This window comes from Heloderma suspectum, chromosome 5 (genome assembly GCF_057233095.1).
Source record: "Heloderma suspectum isolate Gila_16-S chromosome 5, 16-S_ref, whole genome shotgun sequence".
Classification (NCBI taxonomy): domain Eukaryota; kingdom Metazoa; phylum Chordata; class Lepidosauria; order Squamata; family Helodermatidae; genus Heloderma; species Heloderma suspectum.
Window position 1 is genome coordinate 37,406,880 of NC_139462.1, and position 20,673 is coordinate 37,427,552.

At 44.5% G+C, this 20,673-nt stretch overlaps 1 protein-coding gene and 1 long non-coding RNA gene across 2 annotated transcripts in view; one reads left to right on the forward strand and one right to left on the reverse strand.

Annotated features, from left to right (window-relative positions):
* Positions 1 to 1,433: 1,433 nt before the first annotated feature.
* PAPSS1 (3'-phosphoadenosine 5'-phosphosulfate synthase 1) overlaps positions 1,434 to 20,673 on the reverse strand; it is a 90,017-nt gene continuing 70,777 nt past the window's right edge. The window contains exon 12 of the mRNA XM_084855831.1: positions 1,434 to 3,032. Coding sequence (XP_084711957.1) covers positions 2,894 to 3,032 — 139 coding nt within the window. The 3' untranslated portion in view covers positions 1,434 to 2,893. The remainder of the gene's footprint in view (positions 3,033 to 20,673) is intronic.
* LOC146343786 (uncharacterized) lies at positions 8,615 to 13,262 on the forward strand. Its single transcript, XR_014792026.1, has 2 exons — positions 8,615 to 9,622; positions 11,758 to 13,262. It is a non-coding gene; the product is annotated as an uncharacterized LOC146343786 (long non-coding RNA).

The window sequence follows — 20,673 nt, forward strand, 5'->3', positions numbered from 1 at the left end:
GCATCCAAGTCAAGGCAAATCTGATCAATTTTATCTGCAAAGAATGAAGCAAGTTGTTCACAGCAAGCCCCCAACTGTTCTGGCTCCCTGGAGCAGCATTACATCTGGACTAGTCTAAAAATGTGATGAGAAATAGGTAGTCCAAGGATGCTTGGATCAACACAGGGAGCGTGTTGGTTTTGCTCCTTCAGTTTAGCATTGTGCTGGTTACTTCACAACATATAGCCCTAAGATGCAAGTCTCCCAGATACACACCACTTTTACCTGGCCAAGTCTGCCTTCAGGCTCACACCCAAAAGGAATTACACCATTTTGCCAGCAAAGTATCAAAACACAGTATTCTTTTGAGCTTTCTTCCTATGAAAACATTTGCTTACCAGGGTCTTTATAACATACACTTTGTGACCTTAAAAAAAAAGTCAGTGGGACTGATTTTAATGCTTTGCATGCAAGTCTCCTATGACAATCAAAGATGACAAAACTGAAACCCACAAAGACATCCATTGCGGTTTCTCCTTACCAATTTTTATTGATAGTATTATTTGCAACCTAGACCTTTGGACTGGCTCCAGGATTTGGCTTTAATAGCTTTATGCAACAGTTCCACGTCTGGTAGTACTTACTGAGCAATCCAGGGTTTAAGATCTCTAACTGAGCATCCTAGATCTAAGCCAGCATCCTTAATCTTCATTAAGAGAGCAACTTCTCCATCAAAGTTCAGGACCTCAGTTTCTGAATGTGAATTTATATAGCTTTAAAAATAAACAGCTTAGAGCCTCCATCTTGCAAAATGGCATATACCTAGCCTTTTGCTTTTTTGTTGACCCCCGAGGAATAATTGACGTCACTTAAAGTAGGTTAGAGAAGAAAGCATCATCTGGAATAGATATGTCATTGATGAACTGTAATGGTTTTATAGCACTTATTCAACTCCTCACCCCAAGATTTAGTAAACTCCATCCACCTCATTAACTTCAGTTTTGGAGGAAGGAAAAAGAGTGCCCCTGCCCTTGCTTCATTGATTTTAGGGTTCTTCACAACCAGCAGGAGATTCTTTTATTACTTTCCACCCACCGCCTGAAACAATCATGCTCCATGTGTCAGAATGATTTCTGATAGGGACAAAGAAAAGTTCCAAGGTTACAGTGGGATAAGAAGAGACATATGGTCCTTCTGCATAAGATTAAGAAGGGGAGATTTCAGCACATCAATAAGGACCACAGGCTGGTTTAAAAAATCACTACTGTGAATTTTGTATCTAAATTTGAAGTTAGCAACCCAAAACTGTTACTTGAAAAGATTTAGCATGATCCTAGAGAGGGCCTTTGGATAGATTGTTATATATTGAACAGCATTAGGAACTATTCAAAAGAAATTCTGCTTCAGACGAAATGCATGGAGAAAACTTCTTGTGGCCTATTCTCTCTTTCTTTGGTATTTATATTGAGTGGTTTAGATCAGCATTGCTACGCACCTACAACTGCAATATGCTGTGCTGCTGAATTAGAATTCATCGGGACTTGGGAGGAACATAGCAAGCTGTCGATCTAACTCAGTGTAGTCTACACCGACTCTCTTCAGACATGAGTTTTCCCAGCCCTACCTGGAAATGCCAGGAACTGAACCTGGGACCTTTGGTATGCAAAAGCATGTACTCTGCTACTGACCTATGCTCATCTTTCAGCATGAGTTAAAACTACTACCTGAACTGCATACATATAACCGTAGCATACTCTGAGGACACAAAGTTTGCAGCTAAGTGGAGGGGGAGCTAATAACTAGCAAGAACTCAACATTCCTAACTACATTTCTGATGATGTCAAGGAGATGTTAAAGAATACCATCAGGTCCTGCTATGTTAATCATTGAAACTTGCTTCCATCATATTTTGAATGTTAAAATGAGATAGGTTCAAGGAGGCACCAGTGAAGCAGGCAGTATGTATTTGCCATAGCTTTCTCCCAATGCAGAAATGTGATTGATGGTACAATCCTATACATGTCTACTCAAAAGTAAGTGCCATTGAGTTCAATGGGGCTTACTCCCAGGTAAGTGAATGCAGGATTGCAGCCTAAGTCAGATCCAGCCAATAGAAGTGACAACTTAGTCTCAGCAACTGAAAAGTGTTAACACACTGTCAAGCAATGGAAAAAAACAAAACCTGCACCACTTTTAAAAATAACAATGGCATTACACCTACCACAAACAGGGGGAAGAGGATTTGAGGATCAGTAACCTCAAAATTACTGCTTTGATTTATTTTCCAGTACTCTTTACACTATTACAAAGAGACTAGACAAATGAAACACAGATTCCATAAAGAAAGTTTAATTTGCAATACACTGAAGTCTGTTTTGGAGATTCCATACAAGAATTTCAAAGACCACTGACAGAAAAGTACAAGTGTAGTATCTTTAAAAAAATCTATTTCATTTTGATTAAATTTAGCACCTATTTCTAGCTCATATAATCAAGACTGCCATATTTATCCTGCAAACTATGAAAAGCAAAAATAACAAAAACAAAAAATAAATCTGAGCTACATTAAATCATGTGAAAGTAAGAAAAAAAAGTTGCAGCAACACGGAGAACTGCAGGGCACAGAAGCATAAAAATAATATTTTTAAAGAAGACAAGATTTAAAAATCTTACCACAAGAATATTAACCATAATAACAAAGAAGACATTAAAACTAGCAGTTTGTTAGGGCCAATATGTAATAGAACCCATAAGACAAGCAGAGAATGATGCTAAGTTAAGGAGAAAAGATCTGTTTCTTAGGGGAAAACTTCCTGACAGACACTACACAAAGCAGTGCCAAACGGTGACTGTGTGGTCCCCCTTCTTGTTAATAAATCAAGCGTCAAAGGTTGATCTGCAATTAATAAGCAGCCTAAGCTTTTTCCAAGGATTTGTAATATTCCGTCAGCACAGTCCATGCTTTAGGAGCCATGAAACCTTCAGGAGGATTCTGCCCTTCTCGAGCCAGCCTGCGCATGCGAGTTCCTGAAATAAATTCAAAATCTTCAGAGCTGAAAGAAAAGGAAAAGAAAGGCATTTTAGGATGATGATTTAACAGTTTTGGTGAAACTTTATTTGTACATAAAAATAGAACACTCTGCTCCGCAAGTGCTCCTGCTGAGAGGTACAGACGCTGTGGGATTTGCTATGCACATGACACACAAGTTGAAAAATCACACACAGTGGGATATGCAACAAAATGTTGCAGCATGAAGTGCTTCTGTTCAGGGTTCCAGCTGGCCAGCCATGCCTTTTCCAGGATACTCCATTTCATCCCCACCTCCCGGTTTCCTGTTTTCTCCACCTCCAACAGACAGACGGCACTCCAGACTGCCAGTGAGAGCACTTAGTCTTCACTGGGCTAGTTTTGGGAAGGTGGGGGAGGGGGGATTGCTTCCTTGGGGGGGGGGGGTTCCTAAAAAAAAAAAGTACTTCTGAAAATCTTGGAGTTCCCCCTGACCCTGATGCTACCTCCCCTCTTGTATGCTTATGGAGCCATTTCAGCTACCATATGGGTCAGAGAATGGAGTGTATTAGTATATATTCTTAGCATATTCTGTTACACAGGAACATAGGAAGATGCCTTATACTGAGGCAGACCATTGGTCCATCTAGCCCAGTTTTACTGACACTGACTGGCAGCAATGGCTCCCAGGATTTCAGACAGGATTCTTTCCTAGCCCTATCTGGAGATGCCGGGGATAGAACCTGGGGCCTTCTGAATAAAAAGCATGTGCTCTCCTACTGAGCTTTGGCCCTTTCCCCGTTAGTATACAGGTTGTCAAGTTTAACCATACTTGGCGTCCTACATACTAACAGGATATGCTAATATAATATGGAGCTCATTGCTACAATACCCATGCAAGCTAGTGACATCTTAGAAAAATCAGAGAAATTTAGGGACTGTCAATGCCTCTGATCATTGAAAATGAGAATTTGATTCTCAAAGTCAGTACCCTCTGATTATCAGTGCTTGGGATCAATAAAGAACATAAGAACAGCCATGCTGGATCAGACCAAGGGTCCATCTGGTCTAGCATTCTGTTCACACAGTAGCCAACCAGCTATCGACCAGGAAACTACAAGTAGGACACGAGTGCAACAGCATCCTCTCGCCCATGTTCCCCAGCAACTGGTGTACATAGGCTTACTGCATCTGATACTGGAGGTAGCACATAGCCATCAGGACTAGAAGCCATTGATAGCCTTCTCCTCCAGGAATTAATCTAATCCCCTTTTGAGAGCCAGTGTGGTGTAGTGGCAAGAGTGTTGGACTGGGAGCTGGGAGATCCGAGTTCTAGTCCCCACTCGGCCATGGAAGCTCACTGGGTGACTTTGGGCCAGTCACAGACTCTCAGCCCAACCCACCTCACAGGGTTGTTGTTGTGAGGATGAAATAGAGAGGAGGAGGATAATGTAAGCCGCCTTGGGTTCCTTGCAAGAGGAAAAAAGGTGGGGTATAAATGCAATAATAAATAAATAAAGCCATCCAAATTGGTGGTCATCACTACATGTTTTGGTAGCGAATTCCATAGTTTAACTATGCACTGCGTGAAGTACTTATTTATTTATTATTTAGTTAGTTACTTAGTTAGTTAGTTATTATTATTAAATTTATTAATCGCCCATCTGGCTGGTCACCCAGCCACTCTGGGCGATGTACAACATACAATAAAACAGTTTAAAACAATAAAATTCTACAATTAAAACATTTTCTAAAATACCCTAACCCACCCCAAATGCCTGCCTGAACAACCACGTTTTTAATGCATGACGGAAGCTCATTAAAGAGGGGGCATGACGGAGTTCCCTAGGGAGGGAGTTCCACAGAGTGGGGGCCACCACAGAAAAGGCCCTCTCCCTCGTCCCCACCAGTCTAGCTGTCCTGGCTGATGGGACAGAGAGAAGGCCATCCGAGGCTGATCTTGTTAAGCGGCCTGTCTGGTGCTGCTGGAGGTGCTCCTTAAGATAGGCTGGGCCGGAACCATATAGGGTTTTAAAGGTCAAAACCAACACCTTGAATTTGGCCCGGAAAACCACTGGTAACCAGTGCAACTCCTTCAGCACTGGAGTGATGTGATCTCGCCGGCGGCTGCCTTTAATCAGGCGAGCCACCGCGTTCTGTACCAGCTTCAGCTTCCGAACCGTCTTCAAGGGTAACCCCACATAGAGCGCATTACAGTAGTCTAAACAAGAGGAGACCAGGGCATGTACTACCGATGGGAGCAGATGGTCAGGAAGGAAGGGGCGCAGCCGCCGTATCAGATGGAGTTGATACAGCGCTGTCCGGCTCACAGCTGACACCTGAGCCTCCATGGACAGCTGGGAGTCCAAAATGACCCCTAGGCTGTGGACCTGGTCTTTCAAGGGTAGCCGTACCCCATTCAACACCAGGTCAACATCCCCTAGCCTCCTCTTGTCTCCCACCAAAAGTACCTCCGTCTTGTCAGGGTTCAGCTTCACCTTATTCCTCCCCATCCAGCCACTCACCGTCTCCAGACAGTTGGACAGGGATTCTACGGCCAAACTTGGTGAAGATTTGAATGAGAGGTAGAGCTGCGTGTCATCTGCATATTGATGACACTGCACCCCAAACCTCCTGATGGTAGCCCCCAGAGGCTTCACATAGATGTTAAATAGCATCGGGGAGAGGATGGAACCCTGTGGCACCCCACAAGTGAGTGGCCACGGGTCCGAAACCTCCACTCCCAGTGCTATCCTCTGGTACCTGCTGGAGAGGAAGGACCGGAACCATCGCAATACGGTGTCTCCAGTGCCCAACCCCTCCAGGCGGTCCAGGAGGATACCGTGGTCAACGGTATCAAAAGCCGCTGAGAGGTCGAGGAGAACAAGGAAGGAGCATTCACCCTTATCCAGAGCCCTCCTCATATCATCTACCAAGGCGACCAAGGCCGTTTCTGTCCCATGCCCAAGCCTGAAGCCCGACTGAAATGGGTCTAGATAATCAGTTTCTTCCAAGTGTGCCTTCAACTGCATCGCCACCACCCGCTCAATCACCTTGCCCAAAAATGGCAGATTTGAGACTGGGCAAAAGTTGTTCAGAACTTGAGGATCCAAGGAGGGCTTCTTTAAGAGCGGTCTTATCACTGCCTCCTTGAGGGCTGATGGCATCACTCCCTCCTCAAGGGAGGCGTTCACCACCGCCCTGATCCCCTCACCCAGTCTCTCTCTGCAGCCCATAATGAGCCAAGATGGGCAAGGATCAAGTAAGCAGGTGGTCAGCCATACAGATGAAAGCACCTTGTCCACTTCATCAGGAGGAAGAAGCTGGAACCGATCCCACAAAACCGGTTTGCCACAGGCCGCCTCTTGCTCACTAACTGTATCCACAGCGTGCAGAGTAACACACCAATTCTGATCAATTTTATCTGCAAAGTGCCTTGCCAAGGCCTCACAGGAGGCCTTAGAATGCTCCAGTGGTTCCGGAGCCACAGGACCAACCAGGCTCCGGACCACTTGGAACAACCTCCTGGGACAGCACTCTGCAGACGCGATAGAGGCAGCATAATATTCCTTTTTTGCTGCCTTCACTGCCACGTGATAGGCTGAAGATACAGCTCTAACCCATGTCTGATGGTCTTCGAAGCGAGACTTCCGCCACTGGTGCTCTAGCCGTCTCACCTCCTGTTTCAGAGCTCATAACCATGGATTAAACCATGGTGCAGTTCAAACCCTGTTCAAGGGGAGAGGACGTTTCGGAGCCACCCGATCTACTGCCCCAGGGATTGCAGCATTCCAGCCACCCACCATGGCCTTAAATGAGTGGCTGTTTGCATGCTCCAAAGAATCACCATTCAAATCCACAAGACGCCTGGGGCGGACCATTTTAATGGGTCCTCCACCCCTGCGGAGGGGTTGTGGAACCGAGAAGTCCAACGTCACCAGATAGTGATCTGACCATGACAAGGGGGTGGTGGATATATCCCCGACTTCCAGATCACTCCCCGCTTCTCCAGAAACAAACACAAGGTCTAGTGCATGACCAGCTACATGGGTGGGCCCAGTTAGAATATGGTGCAGCTCCCAGGAGGCCATGGTCTCCATGAAGTCCCGAGGTGATCCTGTGAGGATGGCCTCCGAATGTATGTTGAAGTCCCCCAACACCAATAAGTTAGGGGACTGTATACGCACATCAGAGACCACCTCAAGCACCTCGGCCAGGGAGTCAGTCGTGCAGCGGGGTGGACGGTACACGAGCATGTAGCAGCCATATCGGGGGTCAGACTAAGTAGCCTCTTGCAGTCTCATGCTCAGCTCATTGCTGAGCTCTTTCTCCCTTGAATATATTGTTGTAAGCTGACGAGACACAGGAATTCCTTATCTTGTCAAAGGTCATACAGTTGTATATCTTGTTCTCTGCTGTTCTCTTCTGTTCTCTCCTTATCATGGCTACCCTATAACCCAGTTCTTGTATTATAAACAATAGTGCTAAGAGAAGAAATGTTGAGGATTGCAACCCCATGCGGGAGGGGGAGGAGGAGCCGTTTCATATGTGTCACAATGTCTATAAAACCAATGTGCTAATGTAAATCGGGGCTTCTGGCTCTTTGGAAACGATTCCAGCCTTAAGCCCGCGCGTTAAATAAAGAATCTCTTTTTCCTTCACTCCGTGGTCTCTCTGACTCTGGGTTCTGCAACATAAATGGTGCCGTGACTCGGATGTGGCAGGCTCTGAGCCAGACAGGTGGCAGTTGCCTGCTCTTGATCGCCGCACCGGGAAGACGAGCTCGGCGCATGCCTCCCTTTCTTGGCGCCACCGACCTTTTTGTCGAGTGAATGGGAGAAAGCCTGCACCGGGATCGCCCAAACGGCAGCGAGCAGCAAGAGAACCTTGGGAAGCGGAGGAAGGAACTTGAGCCCTGCCTGTATCGCAGCTGCAATTGAGTTGAAACCCACATTGGAAGCCTTCAGGAGAAAGGCAAGTATATGGGAAAAAGAGGGCCCCGCCTTTAGGGAGAAAGGCCACTGGGCAGAAAAAAAGAGGGCCCCGCCTTATGAAGAAGGTCAGTGTTGGTGGTATACGTATACAAAAGAACCTACTCCTTGCGGGTAGAAGGGGGGCCTGATCACACCCCCGAGTGGGCGCCAGTACCCAGCACGCCAGTACTCAGTAGGAAGCTGAGGAAGCTGGGGAAGCCGTTTTCCGCTCTGGTAAAAAGTGGGAAAAGTGGGTGGCAGGGACATATGGATGTAGTGGAGAGATTGATGATTGTGTGAGTGGCTACTGCGGTTTCTGACGCATACCGTTGACCGTCCGGGTGCCCAGGCCAGTAGCAAAGTGCGTGGTGTGAAAAATCCTCTTGTGTCGGCCAGTGAGACCCCTTACTCACTGACCAATTCCCATTCCCTAATTGTGTCTGTCTTCAATTTAAGAGGGAGGCTATGGGTGGTGGGGGAAGCAAACCTTGCACCCCCTTGAGATGTATGTCAAACAAAGAAAGAAAAAGGTGTTTTTTTAAAGATTCAGAATAGAAAGAGAAAACAGCAAAAAGCTCAAGGTCGAGCTGAGAGGAAAAAAAAAAACAAGATCTGAGGCTGTTTGTTAAAAAAATGTTGCAGGACAGTCTGGCTTTTAACAAAGCGTGGGAGCGTGAGAGTGTAAGGCCGAAGACGTAGCTGTTAGCCTAGCGCGCCGAGAGAGGGGGGGCAGGAAAATTGCCCACAACGTTCTGAGTTGTGCAACATCATCACCTCGCCTAATTGAGATGAAATCCCTAAGAAATGGAAACTGAAAATGAAGACCCAGAAGATGAAGGCAAAATAGAAAATAAAGGTGAAGAATCAGCCCCCAGAGCACAGGCTAGACCCCTCTTCGAGTGAAAAGTGTGCCATAAGACTGTCCCAAAGCAGAATGAAGCGGAAAGACCACGTTAAAGATCTCTGTCAAGGTAACCGTGTTTAGCTTTGAACTGTGTTAAAATTGCATAGAGCCTGTAGCTACTGACCATCAGCTATATGATTTCTGAAGAGCGTAACCATTAAGCTTTTGCCGTGGGATTCCCTGCAATGAAGAAATCTCACTGATTTGAGTGTCCAGTGTTACACTGCCTAAGTGTGTGTGCTAAAGAGACCGAGAAACCAGACAGCATGTTCCTGGCCAAGCCAAAATCACGCTACTGCCATGCTCCTGAAAGCTGCAATAAACTGTGTAAGCTGGGAGACCCAACCTGATTGAGAAGAAAAGAAGATATTGGAGCAACTGTCTTAAAAAACAATGAGATCTGTGTAGCTGGCTGGCTGACACTGTCAGTGATGTTACAACTTTAAATTAAGACTGTTTTCCTGTTTGAGACCCCAGTGAAGAAAGCTAACCCGAGTTATTTGTTGCCCGTGCCAAAGCAAGAATTTGGTGGCCCTGTACCTCATCGTGTCCTGTTTTGAGCTTGGGATTTACAAATACAAACAAACTGAGAAGCTTGCCTTTGAAGTCCTGCAAATCACCCCACCGCCTCCCCGAAGATTAATGGCTGCCTGAAAAATGCAAGTATAAGGCAATGCCCATCACCCCCCAGCGTCCTGAGTTTCGGCACTCAGTGTTTCAGTGCTTTCGTGTACCAGGTTAGAAGAGAAAAAAAAAAGAGTAAGTTTTTAAAATGTCTGTGAGAGAACCTGACAGAAGTAAAATAAAATTTACAAAGGAGTTGCCCAGGTTAAAGTGTCACGGCTAGAGAGCTGAGCTGTGCCGCTCTGTTTAGACAGAGGCCTTGCTAAAAAGTTAAAGGCCCTTGTCTGTCAAAAGGGGTGTAGGGCCACACTTTCCCTTTTTAAACTGATGCAAAAGTAGAGAGCCTTTGCTGGAAACATCGCATCTTCATTGCCCAGAGCCGTCTCTGTTTGCTTCCATCAATGTCTGGGCTTTTTAGAGACACTCTGCACATGAACTAAAATTTTAAATTGTCAAAGACTTGCCATAGACAGTGCTGTGAAGCTTTTGATAAACTTGAACTCTCATCGCTGTGGACCATGTGTCTGTGTTTGTAGTCAGCTCAGTGTACAGCAGGCTAAGTTTGATCTGTGACTTTTAGATTTCCTTTTGCCAGAATTCATGCAGCATAGAGTTGCCGATGCAAAAATGGTGACCTAGAACTCTGCGTGTGTGGGTATGCCCGTCCCTTGATTTTGATGAGCCCTGAGCTTTCAGCCAGAAGACCAGTATAATTGCTGGATCTGCTCCATCATGCCTTACCATGCAAGAAGTGTTTTCCATTCATTGTGTTAAATTGCAGAAAAAGTTTGTTGTGTATATTTTATGATTTCTTAAATATCATAAAGTATATGTGATATTTGCAGATTAGTGTTAGTTGCAACTCCAAATGATACTAAGTGTGGTTCCCAATGGATGACGAAGAGAAAAGACAAAAGCAAGTAGAAAAGAAGGAATAGAGAAAGTAGAAGACAGATAGAAAAAAGAAGAAAGAAAAGGCAAGAGGCAAAGAAAAAAATTGTAAAAAAAGAAGCGTGGCCATAGTTGCCCCCAGGGTAAATTAAAAGCAGCTGATTGTGCCTGGAGCTTATTACCTGGGGTAAAGTAGCCACAATAATGTAATAGTGCTTTAAAATGAAGAAAATGTAACTAGAAGGAGAAGAAGAGCCTATCCCAAATGTGTGTCAGTGGGACTAGTGTAAGGCAGAAAAGTTTAAGTAAGTTTAACTTGAAAAAGACAAATAAAGAGACAAGGCTGGTGCATGGAGCAGAAAGTTTTATATAAAAAGTTTGAAACATGATCTGCAATACAGGCAGATCAGCAAAGAAAAAGAAAGCAAAAGAAAGAGAAAAAATTTGTCTTCCCATACTAATAAATAAAAAGTGTTATCAAGCACTTTGGGAAGCGAAGTTGTTTACAGGAAGCTGTGCCTGAGAACCAAACACTTCTAGCCTATGCTGAAAATGCTTGCTAGTGTTATGGGCAACATGTATGGTATAAAACCCATTTAGCACAATAGCTCGTGGTTCAGAGAAGCTGTCTGATCCAACCATTAAGTACGCCTGTGTGCTGTAAGTTACCCAATAAAGCCTCCTTGTAAGTACCCCCCCCCCCGCTGGAATCCCAAAACACAAGTGGGGCTAGAGCGCCTCACCCAGTATCAAACCCTGCTGTTAGAAGCCATGAAAGCAGGTATGAAGAAGTCAATTAATATGACCAAAGTGTCTAAAGTGCTGCAAGGTGCCACCGAGGCCCCAGAGCGTACTTGGAGCGTCTTTCAAATGCCTATCGCCAGTATACCCCCCTCCCTCAGCCCAGAGGCCCAAAAAGACGTGGACGAAAGAAAAAAAAAGAAGACCCGGCAGAGGCAGAAGATTCTTAAAAAAGAACTAGTGTGCCCAGTGTGGACAAGATGGACATTAGTGGCATGAATGCCCAAATAAAATAAATCAAATACACAAAGGAGAAAACCAAAGGGGCCAGAATGGGCGAAGAGGGAGACAGCTTGAGAGGGGCCGTGACATTGACTGTGAGGGGCCGTGACATTGACTTCATAATTGACACTGGAGCAGCATCAAAAGCAAGCAAAGGTTAGCCTTAAACAAGAAGTCCAAACACTAAACAAAGTTCTTCAAGCCCAGCGTAGCTTTGTCTTAGAAAATAAGCCATTCCCATCACAGAAGTTCATCCTTTCCAATTAAGAGTTAAAGTATGAGTTAAAGAGGGAAAAATAACCCTTTGACTCCCAGATAGAGAAGACTGAAAACTGTCATACTTTCCACCCCCACAGCTATGAAAGTAGCTGGAGTTAAACCCTGGATACACTGAACACGAGTCAAGAGAGCGAGAGGGGGAGAGTAGACTGTAAACAGAAATCCTGAAAATCCTTTAAAAATCATTCTGAAAAAGCAGTAAGAAGACTCAGGCTAGACCTTACTGTGGACACACCGGGAAACTGTCCCCCTGCGTACGGTCAGACCTGCAACTGAAGAATTGAAGAAGGGGACTAGACCCTACTGCAGCTTGCCAGGTGAATAGCTGCCCAGCGTACGGTCAGATCCCAAAGAAGATCAAACATGCGTGTTGTAGTGTTAGTAGTGCTGCATTGTGTTTCCTTAATAAGGTGCAAAAAGGGGGGTCTGCCCCTGGAAGGAGAAGTTTGTCCCAGTGATTTGCTGATAATTACTGGCTTCACCTGGCTAACATCACGAGAGTAAAACATTTTTGTTTGCCAAGAGGTATACCTGCAAACAGGCTTATTAGCTCTTGCCTAATACCTGTCTGTAGACATCCTGAGAAAATTCAAAAAGATACCATGTTAAAAGTTTACGGTGTAAGTTTAACTTATTCCCAAAATGCTAATTGGGGCATGGTTGCAAAGATCCTACCCCCTACAGAGTTCACTCTACGCACCCCCATCATTGCTGAAACAAATGCTACGTGTGCACAAATGCTTAATTGTCAAAAAATTTTCCAGAAAATATAAAGCTATCCCTGGCCCCCTTCCACTGTAATAAAATTCAAAACATATCTTTTAATGATGCCCACATACTTTTGCCTCATGGATGGTTTTAGACATGTAATTCCCGCACTTGGTCATTCATTCCTGCCAACTTGTCTGATAACCACCCATGTTGCCTCAGCCGCCAATTGAACTGGTGCCAATTCTTCCCCTGTAGCCCGAGAAAATCCGTCAACGGCAGCCTCGAGCACTCCAACTAACTAAAAATTGTAATAGTCATGTGCAGTTATATTCTGACTCAGAAAAATTGGCCTTAGCAATGTCACTAGTTGGGGTTCCAAGTTTAGCCGTGGCTGATGGTCTGGAAATCAACCGGTTAGCTTGCAGCTTAGCCAAATGCATAAATGCCACCTCACGAGCATTGTCATTGTTAAATAAAAAGCTGCGTGATCTAAAAGGTGCAGTTCTAGAAAACAGAGCTGGTATAAATTACCTCTTCCTTCTTCATCATTTAAGTTGTGAGACACACCAAAAGCTCTGTTGTTTTAACTTAACTGATAATGGCAATGCTGTAGATGAACAGATCAACAAGCTGCACAATATAGTAGCTAACAAAACAATAAGACAAAACAATTAGTTAACCCCTTGGCTTCCAGGTCTTAGCTGGCTTGAAAGCATTGTTCATCCTAATTCTACCAGTGTTGTTCATAGAGATACTGTTATGTCTCTGCGTTCCTTGTCTTATGTGCTGTTTAACCAATCTGTTTTATGTCTCAGCTAATAAAACTGCTGCCCTCTACGCTCTAATAGCCCAACAAGAGGCTAAGTAATATGTATGTCACAAAAAGCTTTGTATAGTTATCAGTAATGCTATAATTGTAATGAAATTATGCATTTAAGGGGGGAATGTAGCAGCCATATCGGGGGTCAGACTAAGTAGCCTCTTGCAGTCTCATGCTCAGCTCATTGCTGAGCTCTTTCTCCCTTGAATATATTGTTGTAAGCTGACGAGACACAGGAATTCCTTATCTTGTCAAAGGTCATACAGTTGTATATCTTGTTCTCTGCTGTTCTCTTCTGTTCTCTCCTTATCATGGCTACCCTATAACCCAGTTCTTGTATTATAAACAATAGTGCTAAGAGAAGAAATGTTGAGGATTGCAACCCCATGCGGGAGGGGGAGGAGGAGCCGTTTCATATGTGTCACAATGTCTATAAAACCAATGTGCTAATGTAAATCGGGGCTTCTGGCTCTTTGGAAACGATTCCAGCCTTAAGCCCGCGCGTTAAATAAAGAATCTCTTTTTCCTTCACTCCGTGGTCTCTCTGACTCTGGGTTCTGCAACAAGCAGAATCCCCAGACTGCCCTTTGGGCCCAACCTCTAGTACATGCACTCAGCAACCTTGGTCTCCCGGTGAGGGGGTCTGGTGAAGACCAAGGACTCTCGGTAGATAACAGCCACTCCCCCTCCCCGATCCCCAGCCCTCGGCTGCTGTGCATACGAAAATCCAGCTGGACACATGGCTGCAAGGTTTGGAGCAGCAGTCTCGGCCAGCCAGGTCTCCGTAATACATGCCAGGTCTGCGCCCTCATCCAGGATCATGTCATGAATGAGGGAGGTTTTCTGGGTAACAGACCTGGCATTGCAGAGCAGCAAACAAAGGCCAGAAGATGGGGTCATGCCTCCCCCAGCCATCCTTTGGCTCTGGACAGGCCCGGAGCAGGGGACAGATACTACACATCTCTCCCTTGTTCCCCTTTCCTGGCGTGGCCTGCCCCTAGTGCTCCGCCAGCACCTGCCGCCCAGCCTCAGTATGTTCTGGCCCCCAACACTCCCCCCACTGCCTCCATCAGGTGGACACATGCCCCCTCGCTCCCGCCTATCAGGCAGGCTACCCACCCCTAAAAACACAACAAAATCCCCCAGAAAAAAAAACAAAACAAACAACAACAACAAAAACAACAAAAACCATTAAAAAGCCAGGCAGGAGTCCACAGGGAAGGCTTGGTGGTGGTGGTGGCGGCAGCGGCAGCAGGCACGCCTCTTCCCCGGTGGTGGTGGCTTCTCCTGCAGGCCCTGGCTCTCCCAGGCCACCTCAGCCAGCCAGCTTATGTAGCCCCTCCAGGGAGGGGCAGGTGGAGCAGCACAGCTGGCTGGGTACCTGGGTGCCTGGTCCTGCAGGGACTGGCGGTCTGCCAGGCAGAAGTCTACAGGGAAGGCCTGGTGGTGGAGGTGGTGGCGGCGGCTTCCTTTTATCTGTCCTGAATCCCACACCAATCAGCTTCATGGGATGACCCCCATTGGATTATAGTATTATGAGAGAGGGAGAAAAGTGTCTCCCTATCTACATTCTCCACACCATGCATAGTTTTGTACACCTCTATCATGTCTCCCCTTACCCTCCTTTTTTCCAAGCTAAACAAGGGTGGACATCATGCCTGGCTTGTGAACTTCTCAGGGGCATCTGGCTAGCCACTGTGGGAGACAGTACTGGATTAGAGCCAATGTAGTGTAGTGGTGAGAGTGACGGACTGGGAGCCGGGAGATCCGGGTTCTAGTCCCCACTTGGCCATGGAAGCTCACTGGGTGACTTTGGGCCAGTCACAGACTCTCAGCCCAACCTACCTCACAGGGTTGTTGTTGTGAGGATACAACGGTGAGGAGGAGGATAATGTAAGCCGCCTTGAGTTCCTTGCGAGAGGGAGAAAGGCGGGGTATAAATGCAATAAATAAATAAAATAAAAATAGATACTGTAAAAGCATTTTTCTTTCCTAGAAGGGAAAACGTTTTCATTTGTACATGTGGGACAAAATCAGAAATCCATGAGATAAATCACTGGGTTACATCCTATTGTGGCCGTGTACTCGGGGGAGCAACCACTCATGCAACAGGACTTTTGCCCTTCTAAAAATAACCTGAAATGTGTTTCCGCTCGTTTCCGGAATGAGGCAGGTCAGCGGAGCTCACAGAAGGGAGCTCCGCTAACCTGTCATGATCCAGTGTGTTTCTGCTCATTTCTCGGGTTACTTTTAGAAGCACAAAAGCACTGTTGCATGAGCAATCATTCCAGTGAGCTCAACTCAATCAGCAGAGGCAGATACTGCCCAATGTAGTTAGATTGGATATTATTAAAGAAAATCAAAAAGATGTTATCTCCAAGAGCAAGGGTTCAAAGAGACAAGAACATCTAAGTACTCTGAAGAACTAGCGATTAGTCTAACAATAAAATTAAACGTTTTTACTGACTCCATTAATTCAATTTGCAACATCTATTTCTTACTCATCCTCTGCTGATTTGTTTGAAATATAAGCCAAATGCTGAACTCAGCTGGATATGGCGGGGGGGGGGGGCACAATGGAAGCCAAATGCATGTAGGGATAATAAGGGATGATAGTCTCTCACAGTATATGCAACAAATTAGCAATATACCCCTCCACTCAATTACCTGGGTATGAAGTTGCAATGTCCAGTATCGTTATCTTGTATACAATTCTAGCTTGGATTACTATAATAATCCAAGTTTGTGAACCGCCCAGAGAGCTTCGGCTACTGGGCGGTATAGAAATGAAATAAATAAATAATCCTTTGGTTGTAGGTTTGCCCCTATCCAACAGAACTGTGCAGTGGTGCCCTTGAAGAAACTTCAGGCAGCACAGACTATGCTGCTGCTCAACTGTTAACAGGTTCAGGTTGACCTGCTCATATTTCAGCTGTTTTGAAACTTCTGTGCTACCTGTTCATTTCTGCACCCAGTTCTGGAAAAGCAAGTAAGCTGCTGTGAGACAGAATTATACATAGCTCAGTTTGGACAGCAGAGAGGCTTGTTAAGATCCATTACAGTTGCAAAGCGACACATACTTCAAACTTGGAAACATAAATACCACTACCGATCAATGGTCCGAAGATCTGCTCTTACTACATTTGACTGTATCTCCCGCAGTCGTCAATTTTGTTTGGATGCTTATTTAGATATATGAACTGGTTATAGTAATGTATATATTTGAAATAAAATGGCCCAATCCTTTTCCCCCCCCTCCCCCCTTCTTTTCTTTCTTTATTAATGGCAATGTAAATTATTGTCGTGTAGGGATATGTTCTACGTTACGTTTGTCTTTTTCCCCCCCTTTCTTTCATGGCTTTCCCCCATCCCGCCCTTTCTTTTTTTTTATTGTTACATTTGCAAATTTTAAAAAATACAGAGTTTGGTTTGAGCCAAGTTTCACTACAGTCAGCTTTTAAAAATGGCTGTCAATTGTGTTTGAATGCAGATCCCTGCGGAATAAATATTGCTGCAGCCTTTCAGAAACGGCCAAGAGGATGTCTAGTAATGCATATTAATAATGAACAGTTTATTTTCCACTTGGCCTGCCATTCAAAAAGTAACTTAATTTGGGGGGTAGGCTATACTAGGAAATACAAAAAGGAAGCTTAAAGGAAGATCTGAACCAGGATTAAATAGTGCAAGTCATCTTTTCGACGCCAGGTTAAGACTGTTCTCTACTCCCAGGTATTAAATGGCATATGATGGGTATCCATGCCTGCTCTCTGAACATGTCTAGTAGTCTGCTGTAATTGTTTTTAGCTGTTTAAATTGTTTTAATTTTTGTATATTTTAATTATTTTATGCTGCTTTTATCCGTGTATTGTTGTGAACCGCCCAGAGAGCTTCTGCTATTGAATGGTATAGAAATGAAATAAATGAAATGAAGCCAATGATGTGTGTCCCCCACCAAAGTAAGAATGAATCAAGCGGCACAACATACTGTTAATATGGCTTTTATTAAACCTGTCTATGAAACTCAGACAACTATCTACTGGCCAGCAGCTATGGCTAATTTATATCATTAGAGTATCTGAGGATGATCAATTTCCCAGATTACAGCACAAGTACAGACCATTTTTAGAGCCTCCCAAATGGCAAACCAGGTACGTGTAACTTCAGTATAAAGAAACAAGTCATAAACAGGCTGTCATAATTCAGTGGAGATCACTGTGATGGATATTTTTATTGTCATTTCACCACAGAAGTAAAAGTCTGAAGGAAAACTGCAATTTTTAGAAGTCCCAACTGATAACTGCAATATTGACATTTTTAAATATAAAATCTTAATTGATTAAATGGAGTCCTTTGATTCTTGGGGCATTTCAATACCCTGTCTTTGTACTAATCAATGGTATGGTATGCTTAATGTTTTGGGGATTAGATCACTATCCAGAGTGGACTAAAGTATTTGTATTTGTAATTACATTTGGCCCATACACAGCTGGAGGATGAGATAGTTTTTCATCCTGCTTGTGAACAGTTCTGTGGAACCCAAGAACCTAAACACTTAATACAATTTATTGGATCAACTCCAGTTGGTAATTTCTTTCAGATGACTTGCACATGTGTTTGTCGCTTAAGGGCTTGCAGTTGAACATGTGAACTGCCTTCATCAAGGAGTAATGTGTGAGATGACATAAAGGTTCTTGGCTGTGGTGTTTGAACTGTGATAGCCAATTCACACAAGCAATCACCATTTGTCATTAGAACATAGGAAGCTGACTTATATCAGGTCAGACTATTAAGCAAATGACAGGTCCACCTTCTAATCATAGGGCATGTTTTACTAGGGCTCTCCAATCACCATGTGCCAAGGCCCCCCTTATGACTTAGACTTCTTGGACAACTCCTTAAGGATCTCGGGCCCCCTTAAGAATTCTACTTTCCTTCTTCTGTTTTCCTTTATCTAATAACGTGGGGTTTAGGCTGTAAGTGTGGGGTGATTGACACTAGGGATGGATGGGCTCATCTTCATCCAGGGCACAGGGGAGCTCGATGAACTGCCCCCCTTGTGCAGCTGCACCCACTCGCCAAGCCTCCCTGCTCACCCTGCACACACAGAAAGCCGTGCGAACCGCCCCTCCTCTCTGCGCCAAGGGCTTGACTGTCAGAGTCCTCGGTGTGGTGCACCCCCCAAGCGCTCTATCCCTGTCCTTCTCAGGAGGAGGACAGTGGTAGAGCCCTGGGGCCCCTCCTGCCCATGCCAGCTGTCAAGGGCTTTCTTGACAGACAGCAGAGGGAGGACAAGTCCTCAGCGCCATACCCAGCCTCTTGCCAAGCTCCTGGGCACTCAGCAGCCAGGTCTGTCAGCACCCCACAGCTCAGCGAGTGGGATCCAGGAGGCTGGATGGAGGGGAGTCTGTTGGACTCCAGCCCCTCCTTGGACTCCTGCACCATCCCTAATTGACACTCTAGACACAAGGTTTAACTATGTTTACTGGTAAATTAAAGCAAGCAAATTACACCTAAAGGTATATACACAATAGAGCTGAGAGATACAAAGGAGCTTAAGAGAAAATAAAAGTTGAAAAAAGCATAAGTACTTTTACTCTAGCTGCATTCAGACTTCTTCAGGCTGCTTCTTCCTGCTCTCTCTTGAGGCTCTGGTCTCTCTGACTCTGCTCTTACTGGCACTCTCACTCTCTTTACATATCCTCCTCCCTCAGAACTGAAAGCACTACTTTAAACCTGAAGAAATGAAACTTAAACGGGGAAATGAAAACTACTCCTCTCAGGGATACTGCCCCCCCAACAAACCCCACCAGGCCTCTAGGCTTGATCATTTTACCTTGCCTCTGCAGGCCTCAGACCTTCACACCGTGCTTTGGGGGAGGGCAGGGATAAGACCATGAGATGGCCATTATTTCAATGCTACCAGGCTTCACTATGAAAAAAGCCTTAAACTGGCTTTCAAGCATCATTATTCCCTAGCCTAGTATCCTTTGGAAAGTTTACATATTTCTTGCTTGGCATCACCTCTGTGCCATTTTCATAAAAACTGCCCAAAAAAGGCACAGGGAGAGAGAAGGGGAAGTGAATCACTCACCACACACACACGAATTTGAGGACTTCCATATAAACTGCTGTGCCTCTCCTTCTGAAACTCTGCAGTTTCCTTATTCAGGGTCAGCTCTATGCTGTCTGTCATTTTCAAAACAATGGTTCCCAAGGAACATAGGGGGATAAGCACATTCTTTTTGGATGTCCTCCACATTTAAAACCCCTGCTGCTATTGCTGTGAAATTCGGCAGTCTCGACTCCCTCGGAACAGGTTACTAGAATTTAATCCAATGCTGCCAAGAAGTAAAAAAGTTATTGGCACTTCCCTTAAAAGAATATCAAAATATGAAGGTGCATAGCACAAAACCAACTGCACCTGTTTCTGAAATTTGGTAGGCATAATCCCCTCCTAAGGAGCTACTATGCCTGAAAATGTCATCCACTTCTGACAAACTGAAAAAAGTTAGAGCCAGTTTTTTGTCTACCATGCTAATCAATGGGAGGCACAAAATTTTGGATTTCCGAATCTCAACTTGGGTTCACCCGAGTTGAAACAGATGGTCTCTCAATTGGTCCAAGCAGAATCTGGCCATTTTCCAAAGCGAACCAGGGTCCAACTAAAAACTTGCAGTCAGTGCACACCTCTAGTTATACTCCACATGCATGTGAGACACAGCTGTACTCACTAAGGGACAGACATCAAATATTCAGTCAAAACTTCTCCATTCTTAACAATGTTCATTCACAGCAGCACCCTGTGGCTAAATTTTACAGTAGTCTTCCAAATAAAAACTTATGAATCTGTACACCATCAAAACAATATGGTTGACTTGCCAAACCTTTGCCTTGTAAACACCCTGCACAGCCACATACAAATTTTTTTTAAAAGCCAAGTGTAACAGATGGTCTTTCATCATTAACCACTGTGATGAGTGGCCAAGTTCTCTGTGTGTGTTTTACACACACACACACACACACACACACACAAGTTCTGTGTGTGGTAGATTTTCATTACATTTAATATTATCAATACTTCTACAGAACTCTCACTATATGTTTTAAAATAAAGTTCAATAGTCTAGATTATTTGCCTAGAACACTTGATAAAATACCACATACAGAATCTAGGAATGGGCTAGCCAATGGTTTAAATGGCATTCCAGGACCAAGGGGGTTGGGGGAGAATATCATACCCATTTTCAAATTTCCAGGTTTGTTTGTTTATTTAAAATAAATACATTTAAAATAAATAATTTGTATTTATTTTAGGCCGCCCAAAAGCCAAAGCTACAACGATTAAAAACATTAAAAATACAGCATACAGATTTTAAAAGCCAATTACATAAAAACACATGAACAGACAATATACACAAAATAACATATCTAAAACAACTTCAAACAAGCAATCTCAACGCAA